The sequence below is a fragment of the Ochlerotatus camptorhynchus genome, unplaced genomic scaffold (assembly GCF_037179485.1).
Source record: "Ochlerotatus camptorhynchus isolate MF236.1 unplaced genomic scaffold, CSIRO-AGI_Acam_v1.1 ptg000213l, whole genome shotgun sequence".
NCBI classification, from domain to species: Eukaryota; Metazoa; Arthropoda; class Insecta; order Diptera; family Culicidae; genus Ochlerotatus; species Ochlerotatus camptorhynchus.
In genome coordinates this window covers 6,003,896-6,023,486 of record NW_027040703.1, presented here as the reverse complement: position 1 = coordinate 6,023,486, position 19,591 = coordinate 6,003,896, and the positions used below count along the sequence as shown (strand labels likewise).

The 19,591-nt window shown below is 38.4% G+C and overlaps 2 protein-coding genes across 4 annotated transcripts in view; one reads left to right on the top strand and one right to left on the bottom strand.

Annotated features, from left to right (window-relative positions):
- The first annotated feature begins 3,450 nt into the window (after nucleotides 1-3,450).
- The window catches only part of LOC135703426 (coiled-coil domain-containing protein 102A), a 204,103-nt gene continuing 187,962 nt past the window's right edge, over nucleotides 3,451-19,591 (top strand). For 2 of the 3 annotated variants that reach the window (XR_010517745.1, XM_065224656.1), the window contains exons 1-2: nucleotides 3,451-3,942; nucleotides 16,672-16,782. Coding sequence is in view for 2 of the 3 variants with exons in the window: in XM_065224656.1 (XP_065080728.1) it covers nucleotides 3,847-3,942; nucleotides 16,672-16,782 (207 nt within the window). In the remaining variant the exon portion in view is untranslated. The remainder of the gene's footprint in view (nucleotides 3,943-16,671; nucleotides 16,783-19,591) is intronic. The other variant, XM_065224657.1, reaches the window with a different exon arrangement.
- Nucleotides 4,923-5,462, bottom strand: LOC135703391 (lysozyme-like). The gene is made up of 2 exons (XM_065224588.1): nucleotides 5,132-5,462; nucleotides 4,923-5,063 (listed from the first exon to the last, which is right to left on the bottom strand). Exons 1-2 carry the CDS (start codon nucleotides 5,445-5,447, stop codon nucleotides 4,924-4,926), a joined length of 456 nt encoding a protein of 151 aa, XP_065080660.1. The 5' UTR covers nucleotides 5,448-5,462; the 3' UTR covers nucleotide 4,923.

Genomic DNA, 19,591 nt, shown 5'->3' with positions numbered 1-19,591 from the left:
CTTTTATGCATTCTTATAGGACCTATGTGGTTTGTCTTATGGAATGTATAAGGTTGATATTTTGGCAAAAATGTATAAGTGAAACACATGAATAAAATAATTGATTTTCGTTTCGTGTAATAAGCAGACGCCATGCTAAAAGTTAATGAAGATCATGTGTCAAATGAAATGTATAAGCGGTCACACATACCTTTTATGCATTCTTATAGGACCTATGTAGTTTGTCTTATGGAATGTATAAGCACAGACAAACAGACATAACACATTGGATATTTCTCACTGTAAAACATCGTCGCTAAAACATTACCGCCATCTGTTGAATACACTGTGGTGGGTAGTACGCTGAACAGATGGCGGTAGTGTGTAAACGTCAAACGCAAGGCAATTGACTATGCGCGCCACAGGTGGCGGTGCTACCAACTACGATACTTTTAAATTGACTGTTAAATGCTTGTTCGATTAACAACTTACGAGTGTTATGTCTGTTTGTCTGTGGTATAAGGTTGATGTTTTGGCCGAGGGGAACGACTCTATCTACGATGCAGGAAATATTGTGTATTTCTGTGGCTATCTGCGCGTACGCTGAGTAGATAGAAAGAAGATTTGTCACGATTTTGAAGATTTCCTGCAAAAAGATGATGCACGATGCAAGTAGATGTGAGAAATGAAAGAAGATTTTTCGAAGATTTATTCGCTAGTGTGAGATTTTTTAAGCATCTAGAATTGAGATTTAGATGTGTCACCCCCTCGGTTTTGGCAAAAATGTATAAGTGAAATACATGAATAAAATAATTGATTTTCGTTTCGTGAATAATCTCTGATTCAACTGACATAGTGAATAAAAATCAGCAGAATGTCTTCTGGATAATTAATCAATCTGAAATCTTGTTAAAAAATCCAAGGGGCTTTGAAATTCTTCGAAATTCAGTGATCGTCTCTGAATTTGCATTAACTTAACAAAAAATTGAGAGCACTTTGAAAAAGTACCTGGAACCGTGGGGAAATATCAAGAACTTCGGAGAAGAGTTATGAATATGAGGAAAACTGCGGAAGCTCAAGGAAAGTTCCGTGAATCTTAGGGAAGTCCAGTTGACTCTATTTTTTTGTTGAGAAGTTAAAAGAACTAGTGGGAAAGTTTAAAGATCTTCAAGAGAATTTTCGGACAACTTCGAACATATCAGGAAAATGTTGAAATCTTCGAGGAAATCTTCATCGAAGATCTAGAGTAGTTTTTAGGAGAACTTCAGAGTAGTTATGACGAGAACTTAGTTCTGAGGAGAACTTCATAGTAGTTCTGAGGAGAATTTCAAAGTAATTCTGAGGAGAGCTTCAGAGTAGTTCAGTTCAGAGTATTTCTGTGGAGAGTTTCAGAGTAGTTATGAGGAGACCTTCAAGGCCCAAGCGCAATTACAGCGGAAGCGGAACGGCAACGGCAGCGGAAAAGCCAAACAGAACCATGCCTCGAACCATACTGTGGAATATCAAACTGTACGGTAAAAATGGAACTCAAACGCTGGGAAGAACAAAGGGTGATGGCCAACTGGATGGCCGTCACGAAGTGCAACCAGTCGAAAAGATTTATAAATCCAAATGTAACACATACCAAAAAGCTCTTGGAGCTCAATAAACGGGCACTTAGTATATACACTGGCCTAGTAACTGGGCACTGTCCGAGTAGATATCATTTGAAGAACATTGGTCGGGTTCAGAGCGATATCTGCCGTTTCTGTAGCATAGAACGTGAAACCTCGGAACATCTGCTCTGCAGTTGCGGTGCATTGCACAGGCGTAGATCTAAATTTCTTCGTAGTGTTATCTTACAACCTAGTGGAATTTGGTCTGCTAATCCTGGAAAGGTAGTTGGTTTCATAAACCATATCATACCTGACTGCGAAAGGACGTGTCCAGGCAATTAGCTGTCCACTCATTAAATGGTGGTCAGCTTGCATGATACGAACAGTAAACAGGGGTACCACAAAAGTTCAAATAATGGACGCAGTGGTTCAACCAACAGTTCAACTCCCCCCAACAACAAAAAAAAGCCAACTTGTCGAATTGAAAACTTGTTGGAACCAAATCGACTTCGGTTAGGAATTTTGTTGTCATTTGTGGCAACTGTCAAACTTTCCGTTTCCGTTCCGCTTCCGTCCACATTGCGTTTGGGCCTTCACAGTAGTTCCATAGAGGTAACTCTAAGACCAGAAGGTCCCGAAGAAACTAGCTCAACTTTTTGGCTCAACTCTGCAGAGCAAAAAAAGTTGTTGAATATTACATCGAAACTGCTGCAACCAGGTCAATCCATCGGTTGTGTAATATCACATTGTACGATGTACATCGATTTTGCGAACAAAATTACATCCATTGATGTAATATTGTATCTGCGTTTTGCTATTACATCATTATTTCATACATCAGCTTGAATTACGTTGATCGATATTACATTTTTTTTGCTGTGTGGTACTATCCAAGCAAACGATTAACGTACCCCATTCTAGTCGAAATTCTAATACTATACTATGTTTGTTTTGATTCGCTATGAAAGTTTGACAGATAAAATGAGGGATAAGTGGATTTTTCTATGTTTCGAGGGGTGAATCGATTAGCTTGGGACCGAAGAGAGTACCAAAGCTGAGCCAAAAAGTTGATCACGTTTCTTCGGGACCTTCTGGTCTTAGAGTTACCTCTATGGTAATATTGTATCTGATTTTTGCTATTACATCATTATTTCATACATCAGCTTGAATTACATTGATCGATTATTACATTTTTTTTTTGCTGTGCAGGCGTAAAAGTATCTACACAGAAAAAAAAGTTGTTGAATATTACATCCAAACTGCTGCAACCAGGTCAATCCGTCGGTTGTGTAATATAACGTTGTACCACAGACAAACAGACATAACACTCGCAAGATGTTCATCAAACAAGCATTTATCGGTCAATTTAAAAGTATCTTAGTTGGTAGTACCGCCACCTGTGGCGCGCATAGTCAATTCCCTTGCGTTTGACGTTTTCACACTACCGCCATCTGTTCATCGTACTACCCACCACAGTGTACTCAACAGATGGCGGTAGTGTTTTAGCGACGATGTTTTACAGTGAGAAATATTCAATGTGTTATGTCTGTTTGTCTGTGGTTGTACGATGTACATCGATTTTGCGAACAAAATTACATCCATTGATGTAATATTGTATCTGCTTTTTGCTATTACATCATTATTTCATACATCAGCTTGAATTACATTGATTGATATTACATATTTTTTTTTGCTGTGTAATAAACATAAAAATTGTATTTTTTACTCATTAATGTGTTAACGCTGGTTACCGTGTATACTCATACATAAACGCATCAATCGTGCGCACCCGCAAACGCTTGAATCAAGCTAAACGTCAACAGCATCACAACAAAACAAAATTCAATTTACGCAAAAATGGCAGTCCGCGTCCGAACGATTCGAACCAAGTGATCACCAAACACTTTCCGTCCGCGGTTATAAGTCGTTGAAAACGGTAATTAATCGGTTCCAATTTGCCGGAGTCGTATCGTTTATCGTCGATCACTCTTTCCGCGTCCGCGATCCGGGGTGAACATTTGCTTTAGTGCGTATTTCCGGTTGTAAAAAATGAATAAGTGAAACTGGAAGCTGTGGCATAGAGAGGCAACATGAATGATAATCTGTCGAAAAATCGATAAAGAATCCAGAATCTTGTTCGTCCCTCGTAGTTCGTTTGGGTGGATAATGGTGTGAAGTTAGTGAATATTTTCATAGGAAGAAGGTAGCATTGACGCGAGTTTTTCTCTTGTGAAGACGAATTGACATTCTTTTGAGAGGAGGGAGGGAAATAATGTCACAAAGTGCTCCTCGAAGGCATCCACCCAGCGGTGGCAATCCGGAGGTCATGTCGGCGAAATTTGGAGACACCGAGTGGGAGGCACGGGAGGTGAGTAATTTGCTGCTTGTTTTATAGTTTGGTATTACCTTCGTCTTCAGCGCTGCATTCGGATTCACTGTCGTCCCGGTATGGGCGAGGATATGCCAGATGAAGTACGGTTTTGCTTCGCGGCATTGCACTGTCTTCCGGGTCGCTCCAATCTTCTTGCTCTTCGTGTTCCCTTTGCTCGATACAGCTCATTTGGATCAATTTTATCAGCTTGCTCCACATTCAATAGAACACCACTGGGGGTTGTGTTGAAGAATTATTTCAGGTCTAATCTAATAACTACACGGGTAAATTGCCGGTCATGCTAGGCAGAAACATTTCCAAACAAACGCGTTAGAACGGAAAAAATGGTACAAAGTTGTACCGGTCGCGAAAATTCACATACGACTGGTCAATCGGGGATCAGGCGAAAGTAGTAGACACACGAGATCTCGAAATACCTACAACCATTTTTTGCATCACAGTTTTGCACACCCGCCAAGTAGTATTGTTTTTGAACGCTTCATGTCATCATTTTAGTCACTGCTTTTTTATTGCCATTTTTCACGACGCGGATCCTGGACGTAGCGAGGAGATTCTTCAGAATGCTATATTGATTCTCAAGGGGAACCAGAGGGATTTCAGACGCCACTGATCTGGCTGCTACAGAGTACGACGTAACGAATATCAAATAGATACGATGTCACACAAGTCATGAACTGTGCTTTCTCAGCTAGAGAGGACAAGGCAAGTCGATGGCCAAGTTTTGATTGCTTTTGAAATTGTTGTACGCCTTTTACCATTTTTCCGTTTTAATTATAATGCTAATGAACTCAAGAATGTATCGACATTTATTACTCTCTTCTGTGTACAGTTTCTAAAACAAAAAGTTAGATGAATTTCGTTTTCTGCAAAACCTAGGTTACTATTTTTTAATACATCTTGGAATTCACTGTACATATTTTATTAACGTTTTTGGATCTTATAAAAAAAACACCACATTCACAAACTACACTTGCTCAGATCCGGAAGCGCTTTATTCTCGCAGTGATTGATCCATCCGTACCAGGCTCGGTAACCGTGACGTTTGTTGATCTTCTTGGCGCACGTCGCAGCTTTGGTGATGTCATCCGTTAGTAGTTCTGGAAATTCATCGGATTTTTTTTTACAATATATCCACCTCATGAAACCACACCAAACTCAGACTCACCAGAACACTTCACCTTGCACTCGTTGTAGGCCTTTTTGTTCTTATCCTGAGGATCGCACCAGTATCGATCGTTGATCTGAAACAGTCCCCAATCGGTGGAACCGTTGCGGTTGTTGTTCTTCTTGGTGGTGTCCATGGCGCTTTCGTTCTGAACCAAGCACACCCAATTGCGGAGATCGGCTTTGCTGAATCCTTGCGCCAGCAGAGCCTTTGCCAGCGAGCATTTGTCGAACTTTTTCGCTTCACCGAAATCGATTAAGAGTACCGTTGCTACTACCAGCAGGGTAAGCGGACTCACTTTCCTCCAGAGATTCATGCTGACTTTCTTCGCTAATAAACGCTTTCTGCAACTACCTCCAGCTAACTGTCGCTGATATGTTCGAATGAGCATGTTTTTATATTTGAACATTGAAAGGCGGCGTGTCGCTGCGCCGTTATCTCGGAACACACTTTCGGTTGTATTCGCTTTCGTATTCGTCGTCGTCTTGGCGTCTGACTCCGGTTGTAGATGGAAAAGAAGGACTTGATTTATTACTGAATGCGTTTTGCTGAAGCCGTCGAAGCGATCGGTGAATCCCCACAGTTTGATTTTCCTGAATTACCGATTGGTGTCAGGGCTCATGCAATAATTACGTTGTTTTGGGTTTTATTAACCCTCCCTCCTCCCTATGTTAGATTTAGTGAAGTCAAACAAAATTAAAACTAAAAATTATGGACGATTGTCTCGCAGGGGAGGGTGGTTTAAATTTTTCAAAAACTGTCAAGTAAGATCTTGCATCGAAGGTTTAACTGTTTTATACTTGATTTCTTTATAATTGCATAGCAGATTTCTGAGAATCCCTCCCCTCAGAAATGCATACGTAATTATTGTATGGCCCCTTAACGCTTTTTGGTTGTTACATGCTTGGTTATATTTTGCAGCTGGGCGTTTTATTTCTTGATTGAAAAGGTATTCGTCTTCAGACAGTAGTGTATGCAAACGAGCGATCCGTAAATATTTGCATGTCCTTATCATCCAATGTGATTCCCTTTTGGTGATTTACTGGAGTTGCATAAATGTGTAAATTCATTAACCTTCCAGCCCTTCTACTCCTATGGAGGCATCATCACAATCACACAGTAATCACAACACACCGACACAAACTAACTTCACCATCTGATGGAGCAAACTTCCTCCACAGTGGTTGTCAACCTTTTTTATCCATGTCCTTCTTTTTTTAAATTGGGTATAGAAAGGAGAGAAGAAAAAGTAAGAGGTTGTATCCAAGACACGACCGTAGATTTGACGTGGGATTATGTGCTTGGTATCAATGTTCGGCGACTGTGTTAGGGAAACCACTTTTTCCCATCACGGAAACGTTTCGTTTTCTGATGACAAAATTACGCATTTTCGTGCACAAAACGCACGGAATTATTGGTTTGTTCAATAGATAATAAAAAAAAGCGAAAATTGAAGTGTTTCTGGTTAATTGACAAGGTCATGTAAAATTCGGTCATTGCGTTTGGTTGCTGGGTACATTATCAAAGAGTTTTGGGGGTGATGTGGCTGGTAGCAAGGCAAGCGAACGTTCAACGAAAATTAACTCTTAACCAACAATAATTTATGGTGGTCCTGTAAAGAACCGTTTGTCGTGATAGTTGAGTAATGCTGAGCTATTAGGGTATTCAACACGGATGAGGCTGGCGAGCTGTATGTTGTTTGGAACGAGGGTGACGCGCTTGGCATTGATGGCCCACAGCGGCACACGACGAGCAACTGAATCCTATCAGTAGTGGTGCGGCTTCTTCCTCCTTCTTCGGTGAATCGAGGACTCTTGAGGGCAGCCTTAATAGTACTGGAGAACAATGCACAATGCCACGCGCCAAAAGCACTGCTGCTGCTGCTGTTGATGATGACTGGACACCATCACTCATCACACGCTGTGATTGAATAAACACCGTTCGGCGAGACCGGATGGAATTCGATTTTGAAATCTGTGTTAGGGAAAGTGCTTTTCGTAGACAATCGGTGATAATTTTAACTATCATAGCAACAGAATTCGATTTTGAAATCTGTGTTATACCCCGTTCACATTACAGCCTATATCACGTAATATAGGCTGTCTTGCAATGAGCACTCATACATAGGATTTCCAGTGAAAACTAGATATATGAGTGCTTATTGCAAGACAGCATATATCACGTGATATACGGTGTAATGTGAACGGGGTATTAGGGAAAGTGCTTTTCGTAGACAATCGGTGATAATTTTAACTATCGTAGCAACAGAATTCGATTTTGAAATCTGTGTTAGGGAAAGTGCTTTTCGTTGACAATCGGTGATAATTTTAACTATCATAGCAACAGTTACATATTCGTACACTTGTCAATAGTGGCCTTTCGAAAACTGATAGTCTTAATTTTAACAGATTCGTAGAAAAATTTCCTATCGATTGGTTTGTTTGCTTAGAATTTTAATCCATCCGAGAAGTGGTCAACACCTGACCACTTTAAGTAACGCGGTCGATTTTGGTTTTTTTGAAATTGCACCCCCAATATGTTGCTAAAAGTCGTAATCCTACGTTAAAAATACTCAAAATTAAGTTTAAAAAACTCAACGTTGGGCTCTATTATGTGGGGTCTACCGTTGAGTGAATTGTGGCGATTGTTCAAATTTACTCATCTATTGAACTCAAATTTAAGTTAATTTTCTGTTAATCATTATTAAGCTCAAGGCAACTGCAATCACTCACAGTGATCACTCCATTTTTATGTAAATTGTTCATGGCTAACCTAGAAAATACTCTGGAGGATAGGAATTTGTTGCCCAAGTGTTGGTATAGGTACGTGGATGACATTTTTAGCATTGCAAAAGGGAATATTTATCAAAAACTTTGGAGGCCATAAGCAACGTACACAAGGATATCAAATTTACTCACGAAGAAGAGAGAGACGGAAAACTCCCCTTCTTAGATCTTCTCATCATCAGGGAAACGTCTTCGTTCAATTTCGAAATCTATAGGAAACCAACAAATACAAAGTAATACCAAGAACTTCCAACCATTCCCATCAACACAAAATGGCCGCTTTTCACCACATGGTTCACAGGATGCAAACTCTTCCTCTTAGCGATACAGGCAAATCAAAGGAAATAGGGTATACGTCCCTAACCTCGGTCTAATATGCAGCCATAGATTACGTTTTTAATCATAACTCATCAATTAATTTACCTGCAAACGATATTCTACTGCTAAATGGTATGCTTAGATATGCTTATCATGTCGTTTGCTATCAGGAACCGCAAAAAGTTGAAAAACTTACTTTTTTAAGACAAAAACTCACCAGGGAAATGTATGTAATATCGGTCTATTGTCCCCAAATTGGGTCTATTTATGGATGCAACTTCGTCCTATCCTGTTTGATTCTCAAAAAAAACGCTCTTGGTAACGTTTTCTTATGTATTTTTTTTTATCACTATCACTGTTAACTTAATACTCTTCATTCCTCAAAACATTTCTTAGAGAAAATTTTACGAAAACTACATTAAATCACTCAAGTTAAAAATTAAAAATTAAAAATTTCGCTTATCGTCTTTCGACCGCAGAATATCTAAATCAAAACATTGTGATGTTCATTATACAGATTTGGCAGAAAAAATCTCCCTTCCTGTTCGTTCCTTATCATCCAAATGCAAACCACATTGTTGACGTTACTCTTATTGCTATATGCTGTCAAATGAATTTCATGGGCCAAAGTTAGGAACATAGAAAAGAAATGTGTCCCTAAAGTTGGGTCCATGATTTACTTGTGAAAACGTTGTTAAACAATTAAAATAAACATAAAATATTCAAACAGTAACTGTGAGTTTTACGTCTAGTGTGTATTATCAGGTAATTCCATTCAATAAATGCCATAATCAGGCCATTTGATGATCGTCAGTGCAACCTTCCCATCTTAACCTTAGAAGTCATGGCGGCTAAAAACTCCGAACAGAGTGATATTCTCAACCAGTTTTATTACTTACGAGAGCTGAAAATGTATTGAAATGTTGTGATATAAATTGATTTGTGTGTGGTACACATTTATCAACCATCAGTGATCAATATTTTCCTTATTTTTTGTGTAATATTCCTTAATTAATTATTTATTTGCGTGATAGGCCGAATGAAAGGACTAGACCCACATTACATACCGTAACCCTAGCTCACATTTTTGAAATCGATAAAAAAAAACAAGGGATCATTTTAGGCGTACTTCAACAACTCTTACACCAGTAACTGAGGGTTTAAACGGGTAGCGGTGAATTTCGATAAAAACATTACCAAACCATTGATTTCGAAGTTTTTGCCTAGATTTAGTATTCAGCAGCAGGACAAATCAGCTGAAGTCACTGTTAGGATCAACAACAAAATTAAATAAATCTAGATCGAGTTGGAATTAGAGCGTAACAGCACAGACAAACAGACGTAACTCTTTGAAAAAGTTTTTCTTGAAAACATAGTATCTCAAAACATAGGACCTCAGTAGCGACATCTTTCAGGCTTCTCGCGGAAAACAAGCTTGCTCGCTAACTCGCAAACAATATTGCATAAAAGTTCTATAGAATGTATAGAAACGTCAAAGTGATCCGATGCCAGCGCTGCGGCGAGTAGTTCGTGGAACTGATAATATTCAAATCAACCGTTAAATGCGTGAACGAAGATACACAATGAAGAGTTACGTCTGTTTGTCTGTGGTAACAGCTTTTGTAAACAATGACTTCTTTTGATGATTTCTGGAAAGTTAAGGCTTGCCAACGCAAGTAGACAACACCATCGGGTAGGGGAAGAGTTCTCCTACCCGACGGTTATGTTGGTTTGCGTGGGCGTGCCTTGAGTTCCTAGTAATCATCGATAGAAGTCATTGTTTACAAAGGCTGTTACGCCCTAATTCCAGCTCTATCTAGAAATGTCTCAGAAAAAGCCGGAGTCTACAAAATATCTTGTCCAGATTGCAATAAAATGTACATTGGTCAGACGAAAAGTACTTTGGAAACAAGGTTTAAGGAACATAACGCAGAGGTAAAAAAGGCTAACAAAGAGATGGATAAAGGACTTTGTAGTAGATAGAGTTAGTGTGGAATAAAGAATAAGTAGGATGGAGTGAGCAGCGTGATAGACCGTATGTAAACGGAACCTCATTGGTTCGAGAATTTTGATAGATTAGCAGGTATAAATATGAGGTACCTAAGCTCGTTGACGGGTTCTTGTGTAGAAGTCGGACGAATAGAAGGAACAGCAGCAACAATAGCAGCAGGTTTGAAACCAGCCGCAGCCGGTTTAATTCGTGTAGCCGTGGCCGAGGCTGGAAACCTCGGTCCGGTGACGACAATACCTTGACGATTTCCACACTAACTATATCTACTACAGACTTCACTATGAATTTAAATCCAAGGTTGCAGAACATATCTTTACAAAGGGGCACAATTTGACAAAGGATAACATTAGTATCCTGCAGAGTGTATCTTTGCCTTGGAAACTAGACATAGCGAAAAGTTTAGAACATATTCCATCAACATTGCTTAATAGAGATCAAGGAAACGGATACTCGAGACTCTTTAGCATGCTGCCTAAAACCACACATCGTAGCATACTTCTACCTGTTGGAGACTAAACTGGTTAGGTAAATTGTGACATGACAGTGGATACCTGCTGATTTTTAGTACCTATTGATTAGTATATAACTCGTAGATAAAAGATGGATTATTCAGTGGTATTGAGTACTTGGCACTGATGAAGTCTGCAAGTAGTAGACGAAATACGCGTATCTGTCAAAATATAAGCAATTATAACGGAATTTAAAGAAAGTAAACCAACACACTCAAAGCACTTCATAAAAGGATTCCGTTAAGAGGTTCGACAAATTTAAAAGAACGAAAACTTATTTGTTTATTTCACCGATTCTGATGACGTCACACAAAAAATGACAGGAGCGAAGTATATATGTTATATGTTAACCAACAAGTTTGTGTGCGCAAAGTGCATGTTTTTACAAAACGCGAGGCATGTCATCATCATGTGTTACACTTCATTTTGCACATATTGTGAAACATATCTATTTCATGTATGAATCTCAACTATGTCTGACTATTGATTGAAATTGTGACTCACTTGGATTCTATGTGCCTCACATTGTACTATCAATAGCTTTTCACATCACACTTCAATGTTTTATAATATTCTACTTTATCGCCTTCTATTTTACCGTCTCTAAAAATGAAGCGACAAATATATAAAACAAAAAGCTGCCAACACTCCGAACACGGTGACCGTCCTCCGGAAGATTTGAAACATCCGTAAAAGTGGTCAATTCATGAAACTGATCCTAGAGCTCCGCAGTCATGGACCCAAATTCTTTCTTATATCACAGTTCCTAATGTTTTCGAAAAAAACCGCGAAGCTCTAGGATCAGTTTCGTGGATTGACCAATTTTACGGATATTCCGAATTTTCCGGAGGTCCGTTCCATTGTCTCCATGATCAATATATAGGAACCATGACTGTATTGTGGATAAATATGAATATTTGTGCCCATTAATTTCATTTATGGATCTTAGGCCACTTGCAAAACCCACAAACACTCCTTAAAAAACGTGTAACGACTCTTTTCGCTTTTGAATAAAGTAGATGACCCTATTTTTAATCTTTTTACAATCAAAATAATCTACCAGTGGCGTCGCGTCCACATGTGCAACCTGTGCACGACACAGGTGTAAATAATAAAAAAGATTTTAATAGATTTTATGGTCACATTATAGCTGTTCTTCTTTACTCCAGACCACAAGTGATCATGAATACCAGGGCTCTTCATTTCGAAGCTCTAAAATGAACTCGAGTTTTGTTTCTCTCATAAAAACCAAGGTTGCAAAGACTTATTTCAGCTAAAACAATGTTTTTCTAAATTATGAAATAATTAGATGCCATGATCAAATTTTGAATTGGTAGGATACAAGAAGAGGTTGCAAAGAATGTGTTTGACATATTAAACCTGTTTATTTCACTTCATGAGAGTCACAATCAGCGATTTTTCACAAACTCACTCACTCACTCACTCACTCACTCAGCGATCAGCAAATCGCTGATTGTGACTCATAGAAAGCAAAATTTACAGGTTTTATGTTTCCAACGCATACTTTGTAACCTCTTCTTGTAAGTTACAAGTAAAACATGTCATCATACCATCTTTTGGTTTTATTATTCCGAAAAACATTATTTTAGCTGAAATGAGTCTTTGCAACCTTGATAAAAACGCGTTCAACGCTTCATTTCTATAACGCCTAGCTAGACTATCAGCTAGAAATGATAATGAAAAAGAAGCACGCTTAGAAGGAAACGCTGGCTGTGGATCTTCTCGTCGTTGCTTTGCTCATCGCTTTCAATGTAAGTAACGTCGATTTTCTAGTTAAACGAAACCTCATTATGGCTTTCAATCCCCTTTCACGAACACTCTATCACCGCTCTTTCAATTTGTTTAAAATGCGTTATGTCCCCTTTCCGTTAACTTTTTTTAAAAAAATATGTGGATGGAAGATAATTTAAACATATTACGTGTAATCTTCAACTGTTTTCACATGAGAAATGCTTTAAATATGTAATTTCATTTTCCGTCATATGCGTCATGAAACCTCTGTTGATGTGTTTCATGAAAGAGAAAACTATCAAAGTCGAGCGCTCTTTCGCTCATCCGTTTCACCGAAGCTTGAAAGGAAGACCAATGGAGCGACGAAAGAAAGAGAGACAAGCGATTGCACATTTGTTTGTGCACGCCGACTGAGGTTCTAGAATGCTGCGAAGCTGTTCGACTTTAACAGAAAAAGAAAGCCAGCAGTCTCTTCGTCGCATCGATTTGGTCGATTGAAGCTGATATTGTGACGCCCTGATGAATACACTATTTTATAGTGTGACTCAATTAAACATTCGACCGTGGTTTGCTTCAAAAGGGATTAAATTCAGTTCAGATGGTCTGCTTAATCCCTTATGCATTGATTTCTAAGCATGTCGATATCACTACCATGACAAAACTCGTTAATAGTGCACCTAAAAGCGGGTTTTTTGTTTGGCGGGTGGCAAGTTTGTGAATGGTCAAATGCCTGGTGTACGCCAAGCAGACATTCTATCACCTCTTGAAACATACCACAAATTTTCCACAATACGGCGGTTTGCATCACTAGTTGTAATTGAAACTTTCAGTAGTCACGCGTCAAACCGGGAGTAACACGGAAACAGCAGTCTGGTACGCTTTGGACGTGTATCATACTTGCAATCCGGTTTGAATGTATGAGTTCAAATTAGAAGAACATTTGTGATGTATGGGTGCCTAAAGCGTGCATTTCTCGCTGTGCACTTAGATATCTGATTGCAGACAAAGAGAGTAAAGCGCAAAAGCTCGCTCTCACTCTCTTGTCAGTTGTAAATCTCTCAATTGAATGCGCCGTTGCGCCAGTCACAACTTATGAGCTTCCCCTGGTTCATTCTGATAGTGTTGTTCTGATGAATAAAGAGTTGATTAATTCAAGTTTGCCGAGGGGATTTCATAAATTTTCTCTATATTTTGACACTGTTTTGTATCAACAAATGTTTTAGGAAGTGTTTGACGGATATTCTTTATTCCTCTTCAATCGAAAAAGTTGGCCTTGTGATAAAAACGAGAATTAGTTACGTTTTGGTTAGCGCGAAAAGGACCATACAAGTTTTCAAATCTTACGTTAGGTAGAGATTAATATAGTAATTGAGAATATGTCCCTCGAATTCATGGAGCTTTTTAATGCAAAAACTAATATGTGGTGGTAAACTATTCGAAACAAAGTTTGGTGCACAGGTAAACAAATGAAGCACGCGACGCCTCTGACAGACCCTAGGAATTTAAAAATACCACAATTTTTGAAATTCATCAAGAAATGGCTAAGTTATGCTATTGCAAACTTGCCGTTACACGTTTTTCGGAGCCTAATGAGTCTGATTTGGGATTTGATCTTGGACTGTTGGAGTATGCTGCTGCCGTTGTCTTCGTTCGATCGCACTGGGCCACGGTTGTTCTCATATATGATGTTGGTTGATAAGGATGAAGTTAGAACTCATGTTTTCGATGTTTACTTTGCAGAACAAGCACTTCACATCGCATTGAAATGGAAAACACTTCAAACTCATCTGTTTTGAACAGTAGTGTGAAGTAACGTGCAATACACTTGCGTTGATAGTGAAAGATTTTCAACATTTCCAAGATCGAACCACTAGAAATCAACTAAGGTGAAACACACTTAAAATAAATGTGATTTCGCATTTGGAAAATCAAGTGTTTAAACACTTCGATCAGACGTGTAGAATTGTTTGAGTGCAGTAAGGAAGTTGGCGAAAATGGAGGAAGTAAGTATCGGAGCAGTCCAAACAGTCATCCGAAAGTTAGATGGAGAAGTTACCTCCGAGGTCACATCGAAATCTGGCCGCAAACTGGGACCGGTGGATCGAAAACTGGACCGAAAAACTGAGAACATCAAAGAGTAATGTCCAACGTGCCAAGGCAAGAAACGGGCATAAAACGTTCAAGAAATAGAAGAAAAATGCGTCAAATCGAGGGCTCGGAAGCTATATCATAGCTTGCTGTGTGTAAAATTGACGTGTGTCAACATGGACGATGAAACATACGTCAAATTTGACTACAACACGCTTCCAGGAGACCAATACTACACAGTCCGGTCATGGTCATGCCGATAAGTCAATTTTTACCGATAAATTTGGCATCAATTCACGGTAGCTTGGTACAAAGCAAACAATGCAATGTCCAATAGCTACAAAAAGAGATGAATCCTCCGGCTTGTCCGGAGGCCCGACCAATCGAAACTTTTTGGACCTTTTTCCAAGGGATATCTACGGAAACACTTTAAGGCAGCGAATTCAATCGAAGAATTTGAAAAAGACTGGACAAAAGTGGCCAAAATAATCGCCAAGGAATCTGTGTTGAAGCTCGTGGGCACCGTCAGATTATATGTTTGCTCTTTGGCATATGATTAAAGAAACTGCGAATTATTTTCTTCCAATTGAAAGAGAATACTATAGAGAACATATATATGAAATAAAAAATTGAATTCATTAACATAAGTACAGTATACTTTCTGGGATGCCCTATAGGAAGATCGGGACGCTCCAACATTGGGATGACTTGAGTGACACCTTGCATTGCGTTTCTATTGATAGTTCGATAAACTTTTCGGTTTTTATAGTAGTTGGTTTGGTCTTTGAAGTGTTTTCAAGGTTCTTACCATTGACTGCACAAATGGGTTCAGAGTTTGGAACATATTTATCTCAATATTAGATAATTCGACTACAGAGATTTGAATTTTGTGTTTCTGGCGGTTTGTGCGGCTAGAATCGGCGGGAGGAAAATTAAATATAATTATTGTGAGGCTATTAGTAGTGTTGGCTGATGTGTAGAAAGAGCTTTTAGATTAGATTTAAATCTTTAAGTTTATTTTCAGCTCATCGACATTTTTAGATTAATATTATAATGATTCACTATTTTCAGCCTTCGTTCAGGAAAATACAAAAAAACATTGGAATGCATGATTACAATTGCATAAAAAACTGTTAACTGTCCAAATAACCTCGATTTTTCTGACTATTGATGCATTATGAAAGTTTACCAATATTTTAAAAAAAGCATTCCATATTGCGTTAAGAAATTCCATGGTGCATAATAAAGTGTTTGTTTCAATTCCAATAAAATATCAGAAGTTGAAATCAGTTGAATGTATTGAGGTTAACTGAAATCGAGCTTATTTGTATTTTGTAATACTTGTTTATTTAACATTATTTTACTTATTGCATGACTAGTAAATTAGTTTTATTTCACATTTTTAAAATCTCATTATATCACTATATAACTATCATTATATAACTATAATTTTCATTTCTAGAAAAAAGTTGTCCTGTAGATCCTGAAGGACCAGAAGGTGTATGAAATAGCTTATCATTGTTATTTACTTTTTATTTTATTATAATATAATATGAATTTGGCCGGTTGCTTTTGGTGCAGCTCCACTTGGTTATTTGGCTGAGATCATTCCTTTTTATTTATTTATACAGTAACCCCTCCCTATCGTTTAAACATCAATTCAGCTTATCGTTTACCAAAACGAACCTTGCTGCAAACCCAACCCTCTTACCCAACATCCCAGTGACTCCTCGTGGAAGTGCAGAGGATTTCTCGGCTTCCATCAAAGCGAGTGTCACGTCAACACATTCCTACCCATTCCTTTCTTGACCTGCGTTCAGGCGCGGCTGGCGCTGGTATTGCCTAATTTGAGATCACCAGTTTTTACACATTGAGGATGATTGCTAGTCCCAAGCATCGTCTATTGGTTCTCTGTGTAATTACAGCTGATCTGGCAATAACAGAGTAGCAACCGTGGGCGGTCAATCATGCTCATGCTCATATTAGATAATTCGACTACAGAAAAAAGTCTACATTTGATTGTATTCAACGACATTAGTTATCAAATTTCTTATGGTTTTATTCTTTTTTTTTCAGTCCCAACGGCAGCGTGAATTAGAAGAAGCTCGTGCCAGAGCTGCTCAGATGGAGAAGACAATGAAATGGTGGTCAGATTGTACGGCGAATTGGAGAGAGAAATGGAGCAAGGTAAGCGCGCAAATATTACCACATGTTCGGTTCGAACCACCAACAAACGTATTTATATTTTTTGTTATTCAAGTTTGTTACTTTTTTTTTACTGTTTTCCCCAAAATTAGTTGAATTTCGGTTACTGTTTGTATGTTGCCTGAAAAGAAACGGAACTTATTTTTGCCTCTGCTTGAGGTTCTTAAAAAATTGCAGTTCTTATGTAAAAAATAACGACAAATCGATAGACGGTAGATGTCGGAATGTGGCCTTATGTCCCACTTCCCCTTAATTCACCATAGATGCAAGGTCTATTTGGTCTATTATGCCCGAATTGAAGCGTACTGCTTGAAGTTTAAGTAACTGTATAAAAAACTACTGTAAATTATAATAGCGAACTACACCTGGCTGGCATGAAATCATTAGGAGACTCTAGTGTCTCTTGTTCAGAATCTTACAAAAGGTCCACTTTGCCCGAATTCCCTCGGAAAATAATTGCATTCTATAAATTTCTTTTGATAAATGATTTCGAGGATCGAACTTTACGGGTTTCATCGTGTGTTAATAACTTGAGGAAAAGTCCACTTTACCCGAACTCTCCATGTACTACATGAAAGTGAAATCTAATATAATTCTAGCAACATAAATGTATTCTACAGTTTTCTTTGTTCTGGGTTTGTGAAAAGTCAGGATTCCCTCTGTCATGCATGAACGTGAACTCTAATAGGATTTTCGGACAATAAATTTATAGTTGAAGATGCTAATTTCAAATAACAGACTGTAGTGGTAATTTTTATACGATAGATGGAGAAGATGAAAGTATAGAGTCGATAGTTCCGTTAGAGTACGGCAGTGTGAAAATTGCATATAGATAGTAGAATAGCGAGCTACACTACACTACAGTCTGTTATTTGAAATTAGCATCTACAACTATGTAAATCGTTGACTTCACGCAGAAGTAATACTAAACATATAGGGGAAATGACGGCTTCGGCATGACAGACTGTTTTCGGCAACCCAAATTGAAACGCTAATTTCACTGGATTTTCTTACGAAAACACTTCGCTGAATGCATTCAAACGATTCTTTAGTCTTTCAGCTTCAATTTGATTATATTTTAACCACTGAGAAAAAGCAATCTAGCAAGGTTTTCTTAAAATAAAACACACGCATTACAAAATGCTGCTGATTTCGAGTTGCCGATGAAAGCACAGCTGTTTAACACGCAGCTCAAATAGAAAGGTTGCCGAATAAAACGATATTGCCCACAATAGCCGCTCTCACTATAGAAGATTGGAGCTTTGTAAAATCGTTTCAAAACAGTGTTGGACAATTCTTTCGACTGAAATTGTTAGAGAAGCTGGCAGCAAAAGCTGGTAAACAAATCAATACTGCATATGTGTACTTCCTTAGCGAACAAGGCTATAGAAAGATGGTCGCTGCTTATATTGCCGAGAATACGTAAATTCCCCTAGTTAAAAAAAAAATATTCCACAAAATAAGTGGAACGTGGCCATTTGCGGCGAAACTATTTCATTACGTTTTGCTGTTTTCATGACCATTTTTCAAGTTTCTTAAGCAACAGTTTTCACCACTCAGATAAGGTATTCAAAAATTGAAGAAACATTCTAGAAGACATCAAAATGCTACAATCAATAGTTGCGTCGCAAATGGTCATGTCCCACTTTTTTTGATTTCGTCCCACTGTTCGGTTTTGTCGTGGATTCTGGACTTGGGAAATGATCCACTTCCCCGAAATTCCCTCTCTGATACAGGAAAATAAAATTACTGTAGAAAAAAGTACTATAACTCAAGGAAAATGTATTTATTCTACAATTTTTGAGAATCAAATGCCATAGTCTCACATTGTTCAAAACCTTTGAAAAGTTCCACTTTGTACGATCTCTCCCGCCATTAAGGTACCGGACCCTTTTTTCGGGTACCGGTATTTTGGTACTGAGAGGTTCAGTACCGTAAATACCGGTAAATTACCGGTACCAAGGGATTCTAAGAAATGGATACAAAATAGAGTAATAATTTATTTAGAGGAGTATGTCTTGGTGTACTCTCACGCTTAAGGCCACTTATTTATTTCCCATAAAAGTCACGAATAGCCTAAAAAAGTTCAAGCAACTATAACAAAGACACCATTTATTTATACTGGTTATTTAAATTCAAAACATGCGAAACAAATTCAGCGCATCGTCTCTCATATGAGAATCAATACTACACCCAACCGAAGGATGTAAGATTTGCTTACAATTATGAGGGATCCATAATCGCACGATGTTAGTGGAGACCGCATGGACGGAGGATGCGATCTACCGAGCTGCGGTCCAATGCAAGATAACGGAGAAAGAGAAATATGGAGTGTATTAGTAAGTGAAATGAATCATGCCGATGAAAAAAAAAAAAAAAAAAACGTTGCCGGCTGGGACTCGGAGCCATGAACGTTGTGATTAGCAGATCTGTGGTTTTTCCACTGCTCTCTCCATGCTTCGGAATATGGATAGATTAAAAGCGAATAAGAAGCGCTCATTTCCTCTCATACTCGACTTCGTATGCTTTTCTTGCTGAAAGGGAATTGACCACTTTGTCTAGCAGTTTTGGTGTGACTTTCTAAAAGCGATTTCACAAAACTGGACCAAATAATTTCTATTTTTTTGTGAAACACACAAATGTTGGCTACTTTTCTCGAGGTTCTAGAAGAAAAAATCTCAAAATTATGTTTTATTTCAAAGTTCGAGTGGTAGTAAACGTCATTTTAAGTGCTCGAATAAAGTGGTTAATTGGAGAGAATCGAGGCAAGTTGTTCTACAATGTTATAAAT